Source organism: Marmota monax, unplaced genomic scaffold (assembly GCF_021218885.2).
Source record: "Marmota monax isolate L192 unplaced genomic scaffold, Marmota_monax_Labrador192_F-V1.1 WCK01_AAM20220418_F8-fsc00041, whole genome shotgun sequence".
NCBI lineage: Eukaryota > Metazoa > Chordata > Mammalia > Rodentia > Sciuridae > Marmota > Marmota monax.
In genome coordinates this window covers 2616668-2633744 of record NW_026695238.1, presented here as the reverse complement: position 1 = coordinate 2633744, position 17077 = coordinate 2616668, and the positions used below count along the sequence as shown (strand labels likewise).

The 17077-nt window shown below is 57.9% G+C and overlaps 1 protein-coding gene across 14 annotated transcripts in view; it reads left to right on the top strand.

The window, feature by feature from the left end:
• Tns1 (tensin 1) overlaps positions 1-17077 on the top strand; it is a 214310-nt gene that overhangs the window by 171042 nt on the left and 26191 nt on the right. For 11 of the 14 annotated variants that reach the window (XM_046439598.1, XM_046439595.1, XM_046439601.2 and 8 more), the window contains 6 exons: positions 2825-3021; positions 3926-4001; positions 7489-7581; positions 8408-8431; positions 8901-8939; positions 16318-16516. In XM_046439598.1, coding sequence (XP_046295554.1) covers positions 2825-3021; positions 3926-4001; positions 7489-7581; positions 8408-8431; positions 8901-8939; positions 16318-16516 — 628 coding nt within the window. The remainder of the gene's footprint in view (positions 1-2824; positions 3022-3925; positions 4002-7488; positions 7582-8407; positions 8432-8900; positions 8940-16317; positions 16517-17077) is intronic. The other 3 variants (XM_046439596.1, XM_046439597.1, XM_046439599.1) reach the window with 3 other exon arrangements.

Here is a 17077-nt window from a genome sequence, read left to right as displayed (position 1 = left end):
CACCAGCTTCCTATGGCCATATGGCCTTCTGCAGGGGTGGGTGGGGCTGACTGTAAGGGTGCTGAGGGCCCCACCAGGATCCCACCATCCCGGTGTCCCGTTGCCCTTCCTGTCGGGTTGGCTGGTGGTGCGTGCACACTTGTGTGCATGTGTATCTGTGTGAGTGTGTGCTGGTCCCTGCCTGTGTGCGTGTCAGAACCAGAGGCCCTGAGAGAGAGTGGGGCTGGGGGACTCAGGAAGTCCTGGGTGGAGGGTGGTGGCCTGAAGCAGTCCTGTTTTATTATTAGCCAGGCTCTGGGACGTGACAAGGGGCTGTTCTCCCTCTGACACGAGCTGTCAACTGGTGTCCAGACGACCCAGCTTGGCTCAGAACAATGGGGCTCTCTTCTCTTCCTCCATCATGCCCGGCTCCCCTCCCTTGGAGAGTGACAAGAGAGAGGGAACGAGGTTCTCCAGGCACTCCAGGGCAGCTCTGGGCTTGCCAAGGGGGACAACAGTGGGACACTGTGTTCAAAGAATGCAAGTGGCCCTGAGTGGCCACTGGTGCCAGGGGGCACTCTTTGGGGGGCGGGGCTGGCCCCGTGGGAGTGGAATGCAGGGTCTTCTCCTTCTGAAGGGGGAGGCTGTGCCCTGCAGCTCCCTGGCTCTTCGGAGGTCATTCGGTCCATCCTTCTGCCTCTGATCAGAACGCTCTCCCGCGTGCCAGCTGGCGTCTGGCTCCTCCACCATCAGCAAGGCCACGTTCAGTCCAGCCTCCTGTCCTGCTGCCACCGTGGACCGTGGCCCCTGGGCATGGATGCTACTCAGGCAGTGTCTCCAGTGGCAACAGACCCATTTTCCCAAGGGCAAACCTCATCAGATCACGGGACAGGGAAACTGGCCACCTCTTGAAAAGGCAAGGGAACCGGCCAGAGGAGGCTGCCGGGTGGGTGAGCCCGGGACGGAGACCAGCCCTAATGTGTCTCTTCAACCTTGGGGCTGAACTCAGTTCCAGGCCGGGAACCTTCCTCCTTTGTCACAGTATTATTAGAAAATCAATGGCAACCTCTGCTTCTCTGTAATGTTTTTGCCGAATGACTCTAGCAGCAGCCCTGTCCACACTGCCCAGGAGGCCCGAGTGGGGCAGGGCCTTGGCAGGGGAAGGGGAAGCGTGGCTGGGGCCAGGGCTTCTTGCAGGCCTGGCTGAGCTGCTGGCTGCACAGAGCCTCCGAGGCCTGGGAGTCTGGACTCGCTGGTTGAGGCTGGTGTGGCTCTGCCTTCCCAGGCCATGCCCTCCGTCCCTCAGGGTGGGTGCCCCTAGCAGCCCCTGGCTGAGGCTTATATGACTCCTGGTTTTCTATTCTGAAAATAAGGACATGCTGAGGTGGCGGCTTATTAGCTGTAAGCAGAGCCGTTTGGGAGTGGCAGTGAGGTTGTCCTGGCTGAGCGGGCAGGCAGGGCCTCTGGGTAAGGACCCAAGGTGGGGACTCCAGGTATCCTCCACCCCTGCACTTTCTGGATTTAACCTGTGGTCCCCTGACCCTCTGACTGGCCTATGGAGCAACCATCCCGGGAGCACCTGGGTCCCTGTCTAGTGACTGCGTGTGGCGTGAAAGCAGGGGTGCATCTGCCCCAGACTCATTGGCCCGCAGTCAAAAAAACAGGGGCTGCCCTGCATGCACACCACTGTGGATGGTGGAGGGTGGTTCAAGCTGTGCGGTGATGATCTACTTGGCTGTACTGGCCTGTTCCTAGGGTCCAGCAGTGTGTGTGGGGTGTGTGTGTGTGTGTGTGTGTGTGTCTGCGTGTGTGTGTGTGTACTCCCACTTGTGCTGTGGGATGGTCTTCTCAGAGGTACATCCCAGGTACCAGGCCCATGAGACCTGGGACCTTTGGTTAGTCCCAGTGGGGGTTAAGGCAGGGCTGAGACTGTCCCGGAAGATAATCAGGTCTGGGGCCCACACTTTGGGCTGGGTCTTGGCCCCTGGGACCTGGGAAGTGAATTTTCTAGGATTCCAGGAGCCAGTTCAGTGAGGCAATGGATTCCATGCCTCAGCCCAGCTGTGGGAAGAGAGTGGGAAGGAAGGAAGGAAGGAAGGAGGGCGAGGTGAGCACTGTGCCCGGCCTGCGGAGGGGGCCTGGGGTTGGGAGTACTGAGACGCAGTTGGACCTCTGGGCCTGCCCTTTGCAGGGAGGGGCCGCTGGGAGCCGTGGCCATCTTTGGAGTGAGAAGAGGGTCTTAGCTAAGGGGCCAGTAGGAGGGGGGTTGGTAAGAAGTCTCAGACGTACACCAACGGAGGTTGGGGAACCCGAGAGAAGGCTCGAAATATCCCGGTGGCCAGTTGGGCTGAGGACTCCACAGCGAGAATAAGTCGTTTCTTTGTTTCTTCTTGGGAGCACCGTTTTGCAAGATGATGCAATTTATCCCCTTCCAAAAGTTCCTCCCCACGGGCTTGATGTTGCCTGTTGGTTGATGCAGTTGCCTTGGAGACCCTTACTTCCCTCCACCTCCCCTCCTGTGTCTGGAAGCTCTGGCCCTCTGCCTCTAGGGGCTGGACAGAGCTGACATCTGTTTCTTGTATCAATCCTTTGTGCTCTTGGTCCCAACCCTGTGTGGAGTAGCGATTCCTGGCCCTGTCCAAGCAGGTCCCCCACCCTGCAGAGAAAACCCAGGGTGTGAACAGAGTTGGACCGAGGAAGGCTGGGGGAGGTGCAGAGGGGAGGCTGGCCCGCTCTAGCTTGGCCCTGTGCTAAGGGGCGCTGCCTTCTCTGGGGCGACTAGGAGGGGTTGAGTATTTCTCAAACAATATACTCATCGCCCTGCATGCCTTGCCATTCCTCCCAGGGGTGCAGGCTCGGGAGAGGCAGCCTACAGAGCCCCCAGCCCCACTCCGGAGGCGGGCCGCCAGCGATGGACAGTATGAGAACCATTCTCCTGAAGCCACATCCCCCCGTAGCCCTGGGGTTCGCTCCCCTGTCCAGTGCGTCTCCCCTGAGCTGGCTCTCACCATCGCCCTCAATCCTGGAGGGCGCCCCAAAGAGGTGAGTCCTTGAGCTGCATCCTGGGGCCACAGAGGGTAGCACTGTGGCAGTGACCCATCAGTGAAATGCGGAGTTTTTGCCTCCTTGCTTCCTCACCCAAGGCCGTTTCTCTTGGCATTTAGAATCTGGAGCCCATTTTCTCCCTCCAATAGCTTTTACGCCCTGTTACTTTCTTGATTCCTAAAGAGAGTCCCTCTGTAGTGTGATAAGGATCCTGGGGATGACATAGATGACCTCCATCTTGAAAGTCCAAACCAGGTTGTATAGACTGACAAAATATTCTTGAGCCTTTTTCAGAAATAAGGGTTTTCTTGGAAGAGTTAGTTTTCATGCCCAGAAGAGTGCATTTCTGAGACATTTCAGTAATTGGAGGCAGAGGACCTCAAACTTCAGTGGGGAGTTTGTTAAAACTGTTGATTCCCAAATCCACCTCCAGAGATTCCAGCATAGACATTCTAGGATGGGACCCAGGAATCCGCATCATAAACATGCACCCTGAAAAATTCTGATGGTCCGTGGCCACATTGAGAGATACCAGTGGGTGCTGTTGTATAAAACCCAGAGTAGAGAGGCATTCTGGATGCCAGAAGCCCTTGCCTCTTTTTTTCTCTTCTGGCAGGATGCAAGGCCCCTGCCTCCAGCCCCTTCTCTGTAGCCGTGTCCAGAAATATTTCCAGTTCTGACTGAGCTTGCAAATGGCCACTCCCCCGCTCTCTCTAGTTCAAGGAGTTGTTGGGGCTGTGAGTGACCAGGATCTCCCTTTGACCTCTGCACTTATCTGAGCAGTGGCAGAGAGTCAGGCTGGGGAGGGAATTTGTGACCTTGACCTCATGCTCAAGGTCATCTGAAGGGGACCTCCTCTTCTCAGGGCTTCCCCCTTTTCTTCCCCTTTGTCTCCCTGCAGCCCCACCTGCACAGCTACAAGGAGGCCTTCGAGGAGATGGAGGGGACCTCTCCAACCAGCCCGCCGTCCGGTGGGGGTAAGAACTCCCTGCTAAGCCTATCCTCCCCGTGTCCCCTCCTGACCTCATCTTAATCTTGACCTATGCAAGTGCCCCAAGTATGGGGGTGGGGTGGGGGAAGTGTGCCAGCAAAGGTGCATTTAGCTGAAATCTCCTGCTTCTCACTTCCGTGAGTCGGGCAGGGCTAGAGTGGGCCTCCCCCACCCCACTTCCTTATTTCCATTGCGCCATCTTCTCTACTGTCCCTTCTGGGATGAGGCAGCCCCGGTCTTGGGATCTGGATTGATGGCCCGTGGGACCCTGGGCTTCTCATAGTATGGAGTTTTCTTAGTTGTTTGAGACTTTTTTGCATCCTATGCTCAAAAGATATTCCATCCGAATGTGACTCTTGGTGACTTCACCTTGACCTCTTTTTCTGACCCCCATTTCTTTCTGCATCCAGACCCTCTTCTGCCTCGAGCAATCTATGTAGATCCAACCAAGGAAAGAAAGGTCTGGAACTCAGGCTGGCAGAACCCCCATCTCATCTGACCTTGGCCTCCAATCAGAGGCCTTTAGTCTGTAGCCTGCCTATACAGCTGGGGAGGCAAATTCCCAAAGGGCCCCCAAAGAGAAGAGTGAAAGAGGCCAGGAGCACGGCAGCCATCCCTCTTATAGGGGAAATACCTTGACCTGGGGGAGGTAGCTGTGGGGAATGCAGTGACAACATCCTGTCAGGTCAAGAGACACCGGGTCCCCATGAGAGGCCCAGATCAGCAGAGCAGAGGAAGCAGATTCCGGGGATCCTCAAGGGTGGGTTGGCTGGTCCAGGCCCAAGCTGTGCATTTGCCCTCACGAGAGGGGAGGTGGCTAAGGAAGGGTGAGCTGCAGCTGGCTCTGCGTCCCTTGGGGCTGGCTGTCCTGCACAGGGGTGGAACGTGGCAATAGTGCACGGCTTGTGTGCCAGCAAAACTGTGCTGGCTGCCATCTTGAGGAGGCCAAAGCTGTGACAGATCAGCAGCCCTGGCAGCCCTGGCTCTGGCCGCGGGTGGACACAGAATACGAGCACCCTCGCCATTAGAATTCTCTAGTAGTCAGGCTGGGATTTTGGCCCAGCGGTAGAGCGCTTGCCTAGCATGTATGAGGCACTGGGTTCAATTCTTGGCACCACATAAAAATAATACCTTTATTTTTATGTATTGTATAAAACAAAGAGATTGTATCCATCTACAACTAAAAAATATTTTTTAAAAATTCTCTAGTAACTTCAAAAATCATGACCTGTTGAAATTAATTTTAATAACATTTTTCTAAGTCCAAACTATTATCATTTCAACAGGTAAATCAGTCTAAAAATACTGAGATAATTTTACAATCTTTTTTAAACATGTAAAAAGATACTGGTGACATTAATTTTAATAATAAGCTTTATTTAACTTCAATCTACATGATTGAGATGTACTTTGTTAATTTAAAAAATGAGATATTTTGTGTTTCTTTTGCACCCCGAATACTGGTGTGTGTTTTGAACTGACAGCACCACTTAGTTCAGATCAGTCAATTGCAAGTGGCCTTGGGGGCCCTTGGCTGCCACACTGGAGCCACCTACTCAAGACACCGTGTAACCCGGTGGGCTCGATGGCTTCTCTTACCCAGTCCTGACCTTTGACCTTCCCCTCTGCCTCCTTTTGCTGTCAGGTCCAACAGCCAAGGGCTGGGTGTCCCCTTGCTTGGGATGGAAGCCATCAGGTCTGCACTAGAATTGAGTTTTACCTTTTTCTCTCCCTCCCCCTGGCCAGCCCTGGGTGCCCTGGGGACAAGGATAAGTCAGAGCTTTCATAATGCACAGAGCTGGAGAGAGAGGATGGAAGGCGGGGAAATGCCAGGAATTTTTCTCTCAGGAAGCAGAGGGCGCCTGGCTTCAGTGCCACCCACTCAGCTGCCTCAGCAGAAGGGCCGCGCTGCCTGGGATGGGGGTGCTGGGGCGCGCGAGTCTCTGGCCCCCTCTGATTTCTCTCTCTGGGGCCCTGCACCCTGATGCACCTGCTGGGTGGCATATGCAGACTTGCAGGCTGGAGCTGCTTCCCTGTCCCTGAGCCGGGGTCTCGGAGGTCAGGCTCGCTCTTGGTGATTATGTCATTTAATCTGTGCACTCAGCTGACGGACATTACTGAAGGCTTGAGAAGCGTCTATGAGCAGGATGTCATGTAGGGCAGGAGGGCTGTGGGGATGGAGAGGTCTGGACCTACCTGGTACCTTGGAGGTGTGTTTGCCCACGTTTCTCCCTGTGCTGTATTTGTCCCTTGGACATCGAAGGACAGCGAGGCTGGGGTGTTAGTGGGCCACCCATCTCCCTCAGCATGTGTGCACACCTGTGCCGCCTGACCAAGCTGAGCATGTTGGTGACACTGAGAGGCTGTACTTGTCTGTTGCTGTTCCTTTCTTTGAAGCCTGTCTGTCTTGGGAAAAGCAAGCGGGCCCAGGGAGAGTGGTGGAGCTGTGTTTGGGTCCTGGGCATCCGAGGGCCACAGCTAGTCTGTTGAGGCCACCGGTGAGAGGGAGTGTCCTCAGGGGCTGTGGCCTCTGTAGGTCTCCTTGCTAGGAGCCACAGAGCTCATTTCTTCTCTTCTTGGAGGTGTGTGAGGAGACGCAGCAGCTGTCACCAAGACATCTCGTGACTGGGCATGACACTGCCCAGCAGCTCAGCTGAGTCCTTGGCTGATGGGAAAGAGCCTGACAGCCCTTTCTGACCTTGTGTTATGTGACACTTGTAACCCAGATGGGCGGCTGGGCGGAGCCTGGCTGTGCACAGGAAGCTGGGGCTCTTGGCCAGGGATTATTCTCAGGCTTCTCCTTCTCCCAGGACACTGAGGCTGGGGGTATGGAGCCCCACACAGAGATAGTCCCTCGCTGGGATTGTAAGGGACACACCTGGTGGAGGGCAGGCCTGAAGCCCAGCCCGTGGTCCCCTTTCAGCCCGTGGTCCCCTTCTGCTGAATCTTATTTTCACTTGTCTTCCTCTAAGTCCATCACGTGCGTGGGTTTGAAAGGCTGTGTGTTTGTGTGTGTGTGTGTATGTGTGTGTGTGTGTGTGTGTGTGTCTGTGTGTGAGTGTGTAAATGTGTGTGTGCATTGGGGAGGGATATTGGGAAAAGAGAATGATGAAAGGGAGAGAGAGAATATTCTAGAGAGAGGCAGAGAGAGCTGTGTATATACCACAGGGCAGAGCAATGGAAAGGGCCGCAGTGAGAAGCCAAGGGCCGAGGGGTAGAAATGATTCTCTCAAGGTTGGGGACAGGGCCAGGACAAAGGACGTCATTTCCTGACTCTTTCCCTTTGTCCTTTAAACTGCTGGAATGTGAAGAAACACAGGGGACTGGAAGGGCCGTGGAGCCCCAGTGTGGGGTTTGGGCTGGCTCCGGTGGCCCAGCCCTGGCCACCGGGCCACTTGCTCTGTCTGTGGCATGTCCCGCAGGGCTGCCCCATCCACTCACTCCAGGTGTCCTCCTTTTTCCCTTTGGCACAGTGCGCTCCCCTCCAGGTCTGGCCAAGACACCCCTATCTGCTCTGGGCCTGAAACCCCACAACCCAGCGGACATCTTGTTGCACCCCACAGGCGGTGAGTGACTGGCTGGGTGGACGTGGTGCGGGAGGCCGCGGGGCAGGACCCTGAGGCCTGGGCTGGAGATCTCAATGGAGGCTCCTGGACGCTCTGGACAGGAGAGGGAGCGGGCTCTGTGCCACTCTGAGGTCAGGCCTCAGGGCCCTCTGTGCAGGGGTCAAGGTGACACATCCCTTGGCCATCTTCCTGCCCATGTGGCCCCTGTGGACTTTGGGATTTGGAGGCCTGGCCTCGGTTTCCTTGGACTCGGCCTGCTGTCTGCTGGGAGCCTGGCTCCCCGGTCCCTAGTGTGCTCTGAGCATTCTCGAGATGTCAGAGGCCACCCTGCACTCAGGGTGTTCTCCTGGTCTGCCTCTGTGGCTCACAAACCTCCGCCTGAGAACTCATGACTCAGTGGCAGCCATTGCTGTCTGCCCCTCCCCAGTCCTCTCCCCCTTGGCCCTGGGTCTCTCTGGCCTGTCCAAGGCCTTGCTGGTCTCCTTGTCCAAACTCCTCATACTGGTAGCCTTTGACCCTGCTGTTAAGGACCAGAGCCAGGCTACCTGGCTGCTCCCTCCTGTCTGGGCTCCAGCACCGTCCTGTCTCTGTAGGAGAAAGTGGGCCTCCTCAGGCTGTCCTCTGGAGCAGGTGCTCGGGGTCATGCCTCCCACCTCCTGTCCCACCTCCCACTTCCTCTCCTTCCTGTGGGGTGGGGGATGGAGACAGTGGGGGCCCTGGGCTCTGAGTGGCAAGATGGAGCCAGTTCAGTCCAGAAAACTACTTCTAGACGCTGGTTTCAGGGCGGAGCTGGGTCTTGGGGTCAACTTTAACCTTCTCTCCTTAGCCACCAGGAGACTGGTCCAGCCAGGTAGGAAGGCAATGGCATGTATTTGTGACCCACACAGACACTGGCTCCCACGCAGGAGGTCACTCCTGACCAGCATGGCTAGGGACACTGAGCCACGGGAGGGGAAGGGGGCTGGGGCTGCCTTTCACCTGCCAGCACATGGCTTCTCGAGACTCGGCCCACATGAGCCCTGGCCGCAGGCGCTGGGAGAGGGACAGGCTCCTGCGTCAGTGTCTAAACTGCACCCTGGCCTCCTGGGGTCCTGCACAGGGTGGGCCTCAGCCTTCCCCTGAGCTCTTTGTGGAGAGTCCAGCTCTTTCTTGGCCTCGGCCTCCTTCACTCAGCCGATTCCTTCTCTAGGAACAATCCCTGTTAACCAGTCTCTCTCCTTCTCTCTTCCCCCCTCTCCCCGATGGTTCTTCCTCCCATCTCCGTCACCTGCCCCTCTTTCCTGCCTCTTCTTCTTGCCTGCCTTCTCCTCTTCCCTCAGAGGAAGACGAGGGGAGGGAGCTGGCTAAGCTTCCAGAAGGTAAGTGCGGCTGGTGTGTGGCTGCTCCCGTGCTCTGGGTCTGGGAATGGCTTGTCACGCATGGTGGCTCAGGGACAGCTCTCTTTTCTTACCTGGTCTCAAGTGACCAGGCACATGGCCTTCCTGTCCCCGCTCCCTGACAATGAAATATCACCCTGGGCACCACCTGAATCCTGTCTGGGGAGCTGGGAGCCACTGGGCGCTGGTTCAGGCACAGCCAGTGTCCAGGCGCCAGCTGGTGCCAGTTTGTGGACAAAAACATCTCTCTTGTCACTTCCTCTGCCAGTGGCTTTGTGCCCGCCTGCCTGGTGTACAGCCACGCAGAGGGGTCTGGAGGGGTCTGTCCGAGCCGGGCTTCTGGCCCTGTGGCCATGGTGGGCGGACAGTTCCTGGCTGTTGGGCTTCCTGTGCACTGAAGGGCGGTTGGCAGCATCTCTGGCTTCTACCTACTGGGTGCCAGTAGCAGCACCCAGCCATGACAGTTGAAGATATCTCCAACATGGCCAGTGTCCCCTGGGGGAGTTGTCCCTGATTCAGAGCCACTGTCATAGATTCACAACTTGCCTCCAGGAAGGCCCTATCCACACAGACAGCAGGAAGTCTGTCTTTCTGACATCTCAGATGCCTTTGGGAATGTCAGGAAAGCTGTGGACTCACCTGCCACAGTAGGGCAGTGGGACACCCATGCACAATGTTCTGAAGAGTTGGGTGTGGTGGCTAATCCCAGCAGCTCAGGAGGCTGAGGCAGGAGGGTCGCAAGTTCAAAGCCAGCCTCAGCAACTTAGTGAGACCCTGTCTCAAAATAAAATATTAAAAAAGCCTGAGGATGTGGCTCAGGGTTCAACCCTGGTGTATAAAGAAAAGAATTTCAAGGAGTTGCAGGCCATGGGGCCCCGGCCTCCCCCTGATTAGGATGAGCCTGTCCTTGCATTGTGACCAGCAGGCAGAGAGGGAACACAGTCTGGTGGAAGGCCTTTGATCCACTAGGGACAGAACTCAGATGAGGACTTGGTGCAGTGGGTGAGATGAGGGGGGTGTTTCTCTAGGGACTCTGTGTGGTTCTCCGGGGCCACTGTCCTTTGTACACATCACATCGGTTTCCAACCCCAAAGCCAGCCAGACCTGTCTGAATCTGCCCTCACCAGGTCAGGCGGTTGGAGAAAGCTTTGCTCCTATCTAACCAGCTTGAGTTTGGGTGGCATCCTGGGATGCTTGGGCGTGGCGTAGGTCCTGGGGCTGCAGTGTGCTCCTGTCTGTGGGACCGGCCACTCTGTGCCCCTCCCCAGCCTCATACCTGGGAAGGGGCTGTCTCTCGGGCTGGAGGCCAACTTGCTGGTTCTCAGAAATGCCGGTGCAGCTGGGGCTGGGGCGGCTGGCCACGAGCCGGGCCGTGGCTCTGCTCTCTGATGGCGCAGCTGGCTCTCGGTCCCCCGGCGTTGGCAGGCTCGGGCGCACAGGTGGGCTGTCAGGTGAGAAGTCCCCAGCGGCATCATCCTCTGGGCTGACAGGCCTGGCTGCTGTGGCTCCCACTTGAGCCCCGCCAAGTGTGCCTGTGAATGACCCTCAGCTTAGGAGCTGCAAGTCCCCCACCCCTGCGTCTGTCCAGAGCCACAGAATTGGGAGGGGACGGTTCCTAGGGATCAAGACAGCCGTGCCCACACCTGCCATCATCCAGGACGTGGAGCTGAGGTCTGTTGGGGGGGGGGGCAGGGGGATCTGCCCAAGGTCACATTTGGGAACTTGGGAGGTGACAGAACCAAACTGGGGTTGGGCCTCCTGTCAAGTGGCCATTTCAAGCCCTCCCCTGCCTCCAGGCCCAGGCTCCAGGATTGCAGCCTGGGAGCCGGAATAGCTGCCCGGGCAGTGGGCCAGGGGGGCAGGGCAAGGCTGTGGCGACCTGTTGCGCGTTTCCTGACCCAGGCAGCACCTCCTTGCTGACCCTTGGAAGCTCTGCTTGACTTCCCTGCTGACACTGTAAAGGGAAATTCAGAAAAAGAAGTCTGGGGGGTGGGGGAAATGATGAGTGGGAGAATTATTCAGCTGGAGGAAATGAAGAATTCGGGGGACATTTGTTCTGTTCATCACTGTGCTAAATATATTCATGCATTCTTTGATTTGTTGATTCAAAAAATATTTTGTGTTCCTATTGTGTACCAGAACTCTGCCAGGCTCTGGGGACATAACGATAAGCAGTATGAGACATGGTTTCTAATCTCACGGAGCCTAGGCATGAACAGGAGCCAGAATTATGAATTAAGTGCTTTGGAGGAAAGGGATACAGTTTTATGAGACCTCATGGCAAAGAACATGACCCAGGTTGAAAAAGTAAGATGGAGAGGTGAGTTGCACAGACCTGGTAAAACTCAGATGTGAGGAGAGCAGAGGGAAATGGCATGTACAAAGGCCCTGGGGTGGGAGGGAATAGCATGTCGATAGCAGGTGCAAAGTCCCGAGGGAGGAAGTGACAGTGTGTTTTTTCTAGGAACAGAGAAGTCAGGAGGCTGGAGCACAGGGCCAGAGGGTGTTTGGTATGGAGTGAGGTTGAACAGGCAGGAGCCAGGCCACAGAAGTCATTGTCATCACAGCAGTGCTGAAAGGAAGGTAGAGCAACCCATTTTATCAACCAGGGAGGTTAGATGACCCGCCCAGGCCCACAGTTGTCAGGGGCACAGCTTAGCGCTGACGCAGGATCAGGGAGTGGAGGCTGCTCCTTTCCAATTGACTGCGCTGGGTGTAAGGGACACTTCGACATTTGAATGGTGACTTCACTGGGCGTGGGGCCCCAGGGCCCTTCTCCTTGAGAGAAGGAGGGGAGGAAGCACTGAGGGAGGAGCACAGGTGGACATTAGGATTGGCCTCTCCAGCAGGGGACGTTCAGGGTAGGCTCTCAGAGCCAGTGATCTTGGTACCAAGGAAGACGGGGACTAGGAGTGACCTCTGGGATGCTTGTTATGGGTGTCCTGGGGCAGAGCCTCTGATGCAGATTTATTGAGCACATACTACGTGCCAGGCCCTGTGCCTTTACAACTGAGGATATGAAGATGGAGTGCGGCACCCCGGGGAGGGCGGAGACCCCAGCAGGTAGGCAGAAGGGCTGAGCCGGGCAGGTGGGTATCATGGGGGGTGTGGAGGATCTGCAGCATGGTCAGAAGGGTCTAAACTTTTAACTCTGTGCTGTTGGATATGGGACTCAGTGGGGTCTAATCCTCCTTCTCCAAAACCTACGTGTCTTTTCCCCCACTGTGTGCTGAGGTGGGACCCCAGGCACTGGCATACACTGGGCAGGAGCCCTGCCCTGCCACTGAGCCACACCCCAGCCCCCGGGGGCCCTTCTGCTCAGCTGGAGTTTGGGGGAAGTAGAAACTGCCCTTGAGGGTGTCAGGAGGAGCCTGCAGCAGCCACTTGGAGTGGGTTTGGGCTCCTGGAATGTTCTACAGCAGTACCCTGCCCGGCCCCACCTCTCCCGCCCTTCCCAACTCCTTTGCCTGGGGTGGGCTGGAGTGGAGGCCGGGGCTCAGGGTAGGGCGGGCGGGGCCCAAACTGGAATAGCAAGAAGGCATCCAAGGAGCTCTCCTGTGAGTCCAGGAGAGCGCGCTGGGGGGGGGTGTCGTCCCCACTTTACAGATGAGAGACACGCGTGGAGAAGGGCTCCGTGGGTGACAGAAGGGGCGGGGCAGCCTGCTGTGCTGTGGGAAGGACGGGGAAGCCGAGGCAGAGACAGAAAAGGCGGCCTTGGAGGTGGCCCCCGGGTCTGAAGGCTGGGAAACCCACGTCTGGCTCCTAGCACTGGTTTTGGAGGTGAACTCCCTAGGGCCCCTGCTCTCTGGGTCCCGGAGCACAGAGGTGGCTGGGAGGGCCTCGCCCATCCTGACCCCTGGTTTGGGACTGAGGGACAGGAAGGAGGGGGGCAGAGGATGGGCGCAGGGCATGGGTGGGGCAGGTCCCTGAATGGCCTCGCTGTTTCCTGACTGTGGCAGGCACACAGGCTGCGGCCTCTGTCTGGTAAGCGGTTCTGTCCCGGAGTTCTGGCGCCTAGTCCTAGAAGCTGAGGGATCGTGCCATGTCAGGCCTGGGTCTACCTCAGAAGGAGGCTGCAGTTAGGCAACACAACGCCCCTGCCAACACCCCTTTCCCCAGTGGGGGGCTTTCTCGGGCTTGGGGAGGGGGTTTGCATTAGTTGCCCCAATCCCAGTCCTCACACCCCCGTGGCCAGCTTGGGCTCTGACGCACGGTCCCGCCAGCCCTCTGTTGTCACCTTCCCCACTCACAGCTCATGCTGGAAGAAGGCAGTGGACTAGCAGGCCACCGGGGGTCAGCCACCAGGGGCCCAGGCTCATCCTGCTGTTGGACCTTCTCTGAAGCAGGGTGGAGGGTGATTGAGCTGCTTACCCAGAGTGTGGGCCAAGGTCTTGGCAAACCACTATGGCGTCCGAGGAGAGTTGAGCCAGGGTTACAAAGTCTGGGCAAACCAGGGAGAGCGCCCCGGGCACAGGAGGGGGCCGTCCCCAGCCAGCCTTGAAGGAACAGGGGAGGGCTGGAGAGAGCCACTGGGGCTGTGGCCGTGGGTACAGGGATGCAGCCACCGGCCCCTGCCTCCCACCCTCTCATCTCCTGCCAGACCCCCTGTGCCTCACCCAGAGCCATTGGAGCCACAGGGCAGGGGCCTGGTGGGCAGTAGGTGAAGCCAGCACTAGGGAGGCCAAAGAGTGGGACAGTGGCTGAGGATGGAGAGAGGGTCAGAGAAGAGGACAGACCCGCAGGGCTCACCGGTGCAGGCTTCACCTTGAACTCCAGGGAGCGAGAAGACCAAGTGCGACTTCTCGGGCCCCTGGTCTCCCTCTGTGGGAACGGACTGCAGGGTGAGCTTGTGGGTCGGAGTTCGTGGGACAGGCACGTGCCGAGGCCTGCTGTGTGCCAGGTGCTGTGTGGGGCACGGGGAACACCCATGAGCCCTGTCCCCCTTGCTGTCCCTGGGTGGGAGAGGACAGGTGCCGCGTGCTGCAGGGACCTGAGCGAGGCATGCTGAGCACCCAGAAGGGCCCGGGAAGCTGTGGAGCGGCCTGAGGCGGTGAGGGATGAGCAGGGAGGACCCTGGCCTGGGTGTCCTTCACTTTTCTCTGGGTGAGACTCTCTGATGGTCCCTTTGCCATGGGGGTTACTAGCCCAGGACAAGGAGCCAGTTCCTCAAGACCAAAGCCACCCCGAAACCCGTGGGCTCCCGAGTTCAGACCATCATATGTGCTGTGGGTCAGGTGGCCTCTGGGCCCCTCCCAGGTTCCCAAGCTGGCTCTGCCACCTGCTAGCCGTGTGGCCAGTGCACTGTACTCACATCCTTCAGATCCTGCTTCCCTCACATGGCTGCTATTTTTGTAATTATGCATAGCTCTCAGATGGCACTCCTTTGGCTGGTGGCTGGCATGCTGGATAGCAGCCAGCTCTAGATGTCCCCAAGAGACAGTGGTCCTGTTGTAGTCCACCCCTAATGACACTCTGAATGTGGAGACTGGGATGCTGGTGTCCACGGACATGCACTGGCTGTGTGTTCTGGACAAATTTGCTCCACCTCTCTGGGCTTAGGAGACAGGTTAGATAGATCAAGGGTCAGCAAACTCTGGCAGCCAGCCAGGTCCTGCCTGCCAACTATTTTTGTGAGAAAAATTCTGTTGCAACATAGTCATCTCCATGCCTTGAGCTATTGTCTCCAGATGCTTTCAGGCTACACAGATGGACTGCGTACTTGCGACAGAGGCCCTCTGATCTGCCCCGCCTTAGATGTTTACTAGGGGGACCTTTACAAACCAGCCTGGATCAGAGAGGCCTCTGCAGGGCCTGGGGCTGCAGAGTGGAGAACCCAGCCTCCTTTGTTCTGTTGGCCTGGGGCTCCCAGGAGGTGTGGTGGCTTGGGCTGCTTAGGGAGGCCTTGCTGGCTCTGCCCACCGCTGGACTCCAGCTTGGGGGCCCAGGTGACTGGTCCTGTGGCAGCCTGGGATAGACCACCCTCCCCACCCCTCTGCAGACATACTGCCTCCCCCCACCACAGGCTCAGGACCCCCTCTGCGAAGGGCCCTGGCCTGAAGGGTCACCCTTCTCTGTGTCCATGGCGGCCAGTGTGCCATGTCAGGCCTGGGCCTACCTCAGAAGGAGGCTGCAGTTAGGCAACACAACGCCCCTGCCAACACCCCTTTCCCCAGTGGGGGGCTTTCTCGGGCTTGGGGAGGGGGTTTGCATTAGTTGCCCCAACCCCAGTCCTCACACCCCCGAGGGACCCAGGGGAGGGGCACTTCTCCCACTCGGTGACCATGACCAACTTGGTCAGCAAGGGCTGCAAGGGCCTCTTCAGGGCCGCATGGACTCTGGCCCCAAAGTGTCTCAGGCTGGTCTCCGCGGATGCCCTAGGTATGACAGAGTTGGGGCCTGTGCTCAGGCCTCGTCCCTTCTGGGTGGGACAGGGACGGTGCCAGGTTTGCAGGCGGTGGCATGTCCTCTGTCCCTGTTCACGTCCCTGGAGGACTGAGTGCCCCGCCTCCTCTTGCTGTTTAATATTGAGCTGGTTTCAGAGCTGGCCTCAGAGGTGATGGAGGGAGTCAGACGAGCCCTGACCTGGGAGTCAGGGGCCCTGGGTCCCGGCTGTGCGTCCATCATGTCACTGTCCCAGCCTCAGTCTCCTCATCTGTAAAATGGCCTTTCTGGCTCTTCCCCCTCCCTCCTCTTCTGACTGGGAGTTTTGTATTCTAACCTTGGATCCTGTGTACAAATGTCCTCTCTGAACTGCCCAGTGCTGTGGGAGTGCCACAGATGCGCAGACAGTGTCCAGCTCCGCCTGGGGACTGTTTGTCTGGTGTCCATCTCTTGAGAAATGCTAAGTGCGTCAGGCAGAGACGGTGGGCGTGTCTTGGTATCCAGGCCTCAGCAGACCCAGGTCTGTTGCTAGGTGAGCAAGCCTGTGTCTGACTCCAGGCGTGGGGAGGACCCCAGTGCTGTCCCGGGACACGGGCCAGGTCAGATGCAGCTCCGGGTCCACTCTGGTGTCTGGGAGCCTGGAAGGGCCTGGGTAGCAGGGTCAGCAAAGGGGATGCCATTCATGGACAGATGGCCTGGTTCTTGGGTGGACGAGTCTCTGATGGCCTTGGTGCAGGGGTGGAGTTTGGGGCTCATTCCTGGAAAGGTTCTTGAGTCAGGCTCTGGTTAAAGGTTGTCTTGGGACAGGGTGGGTGTGGGCAGGCAGGAGCCCCCGGTCAAGTGTCCTGATGTCTTTTGGGGGCTGTTCCTGTGCTGTCTTTCCCCAGTCTGCTTTGGGTGGCTGTGTCCCTGGCAGGTTGGGAGGTCCCACACTGCACCTCTGGGGATCTATGCTCAGTCTCTGTCCTGCTCCTTCCAGAAGCCCGGAGCTACGTGGAGTCTGTGGCACGGACGGCAGTGGCTGGGCCCCGACCTCAGGATGCTGAACCCAAGAGCTTCAGTGCCCCAGCTGCCCAGGCCTATGGCCACGAGACGCCCCTGAGGAATGGGACCCTGGGCAGCTCCTTTGTCTCCCCCAGCCCTCTGTCCACCAGCAGCCCCATCCTCAGCGCCGATAGGTAAGTCCAGGTGGGAAGACTTGGGGATGAGAATCGTGGCCGGGGATGGGACAGCTAGGCCTCTTGGATCTTCCTAGGGTGTGGGCACAGAGAAGTCACATCCGGTCCACAGCACTTTGCAGACCCCTTCAGGGCATCTTGAGAGCGCTTCCCCTGCGTGCCGGACCTTAGGGGGAGCCCGGAAGTGAGTAAGCGGTCATTCCCCCAGCAGTGGTGGCAGGAGGAAGTGTGCCAGGTGAAGGAGGCCTTCCCCAGGTCTAACGTCTCAGGACAATGAGGATCAGGCAGTGGGTGTTTGCGGGAGGCCAGGCACTTTGCTGAAAGCTTTGTGCAGATGTGGAACCTTCACAGTGGTCCCAGGAGGCAAGCCCCAGGGTCCCCACTTTCTAGAAGAGACAACTGAAGCACAGAAGTGGTTTCCTAAGCTGAGCAGTAGCAGGGATAGACTTGAGGCCCAAGTGTGTGGTTCCGGGGCCCATGTCGCCCACGTCGCAATCTCCTCCCCAGACCACTGTGGTGCACGCCCTTCGCTGGCTGGGAGCCAGGCCTTCAAGAGCTGAC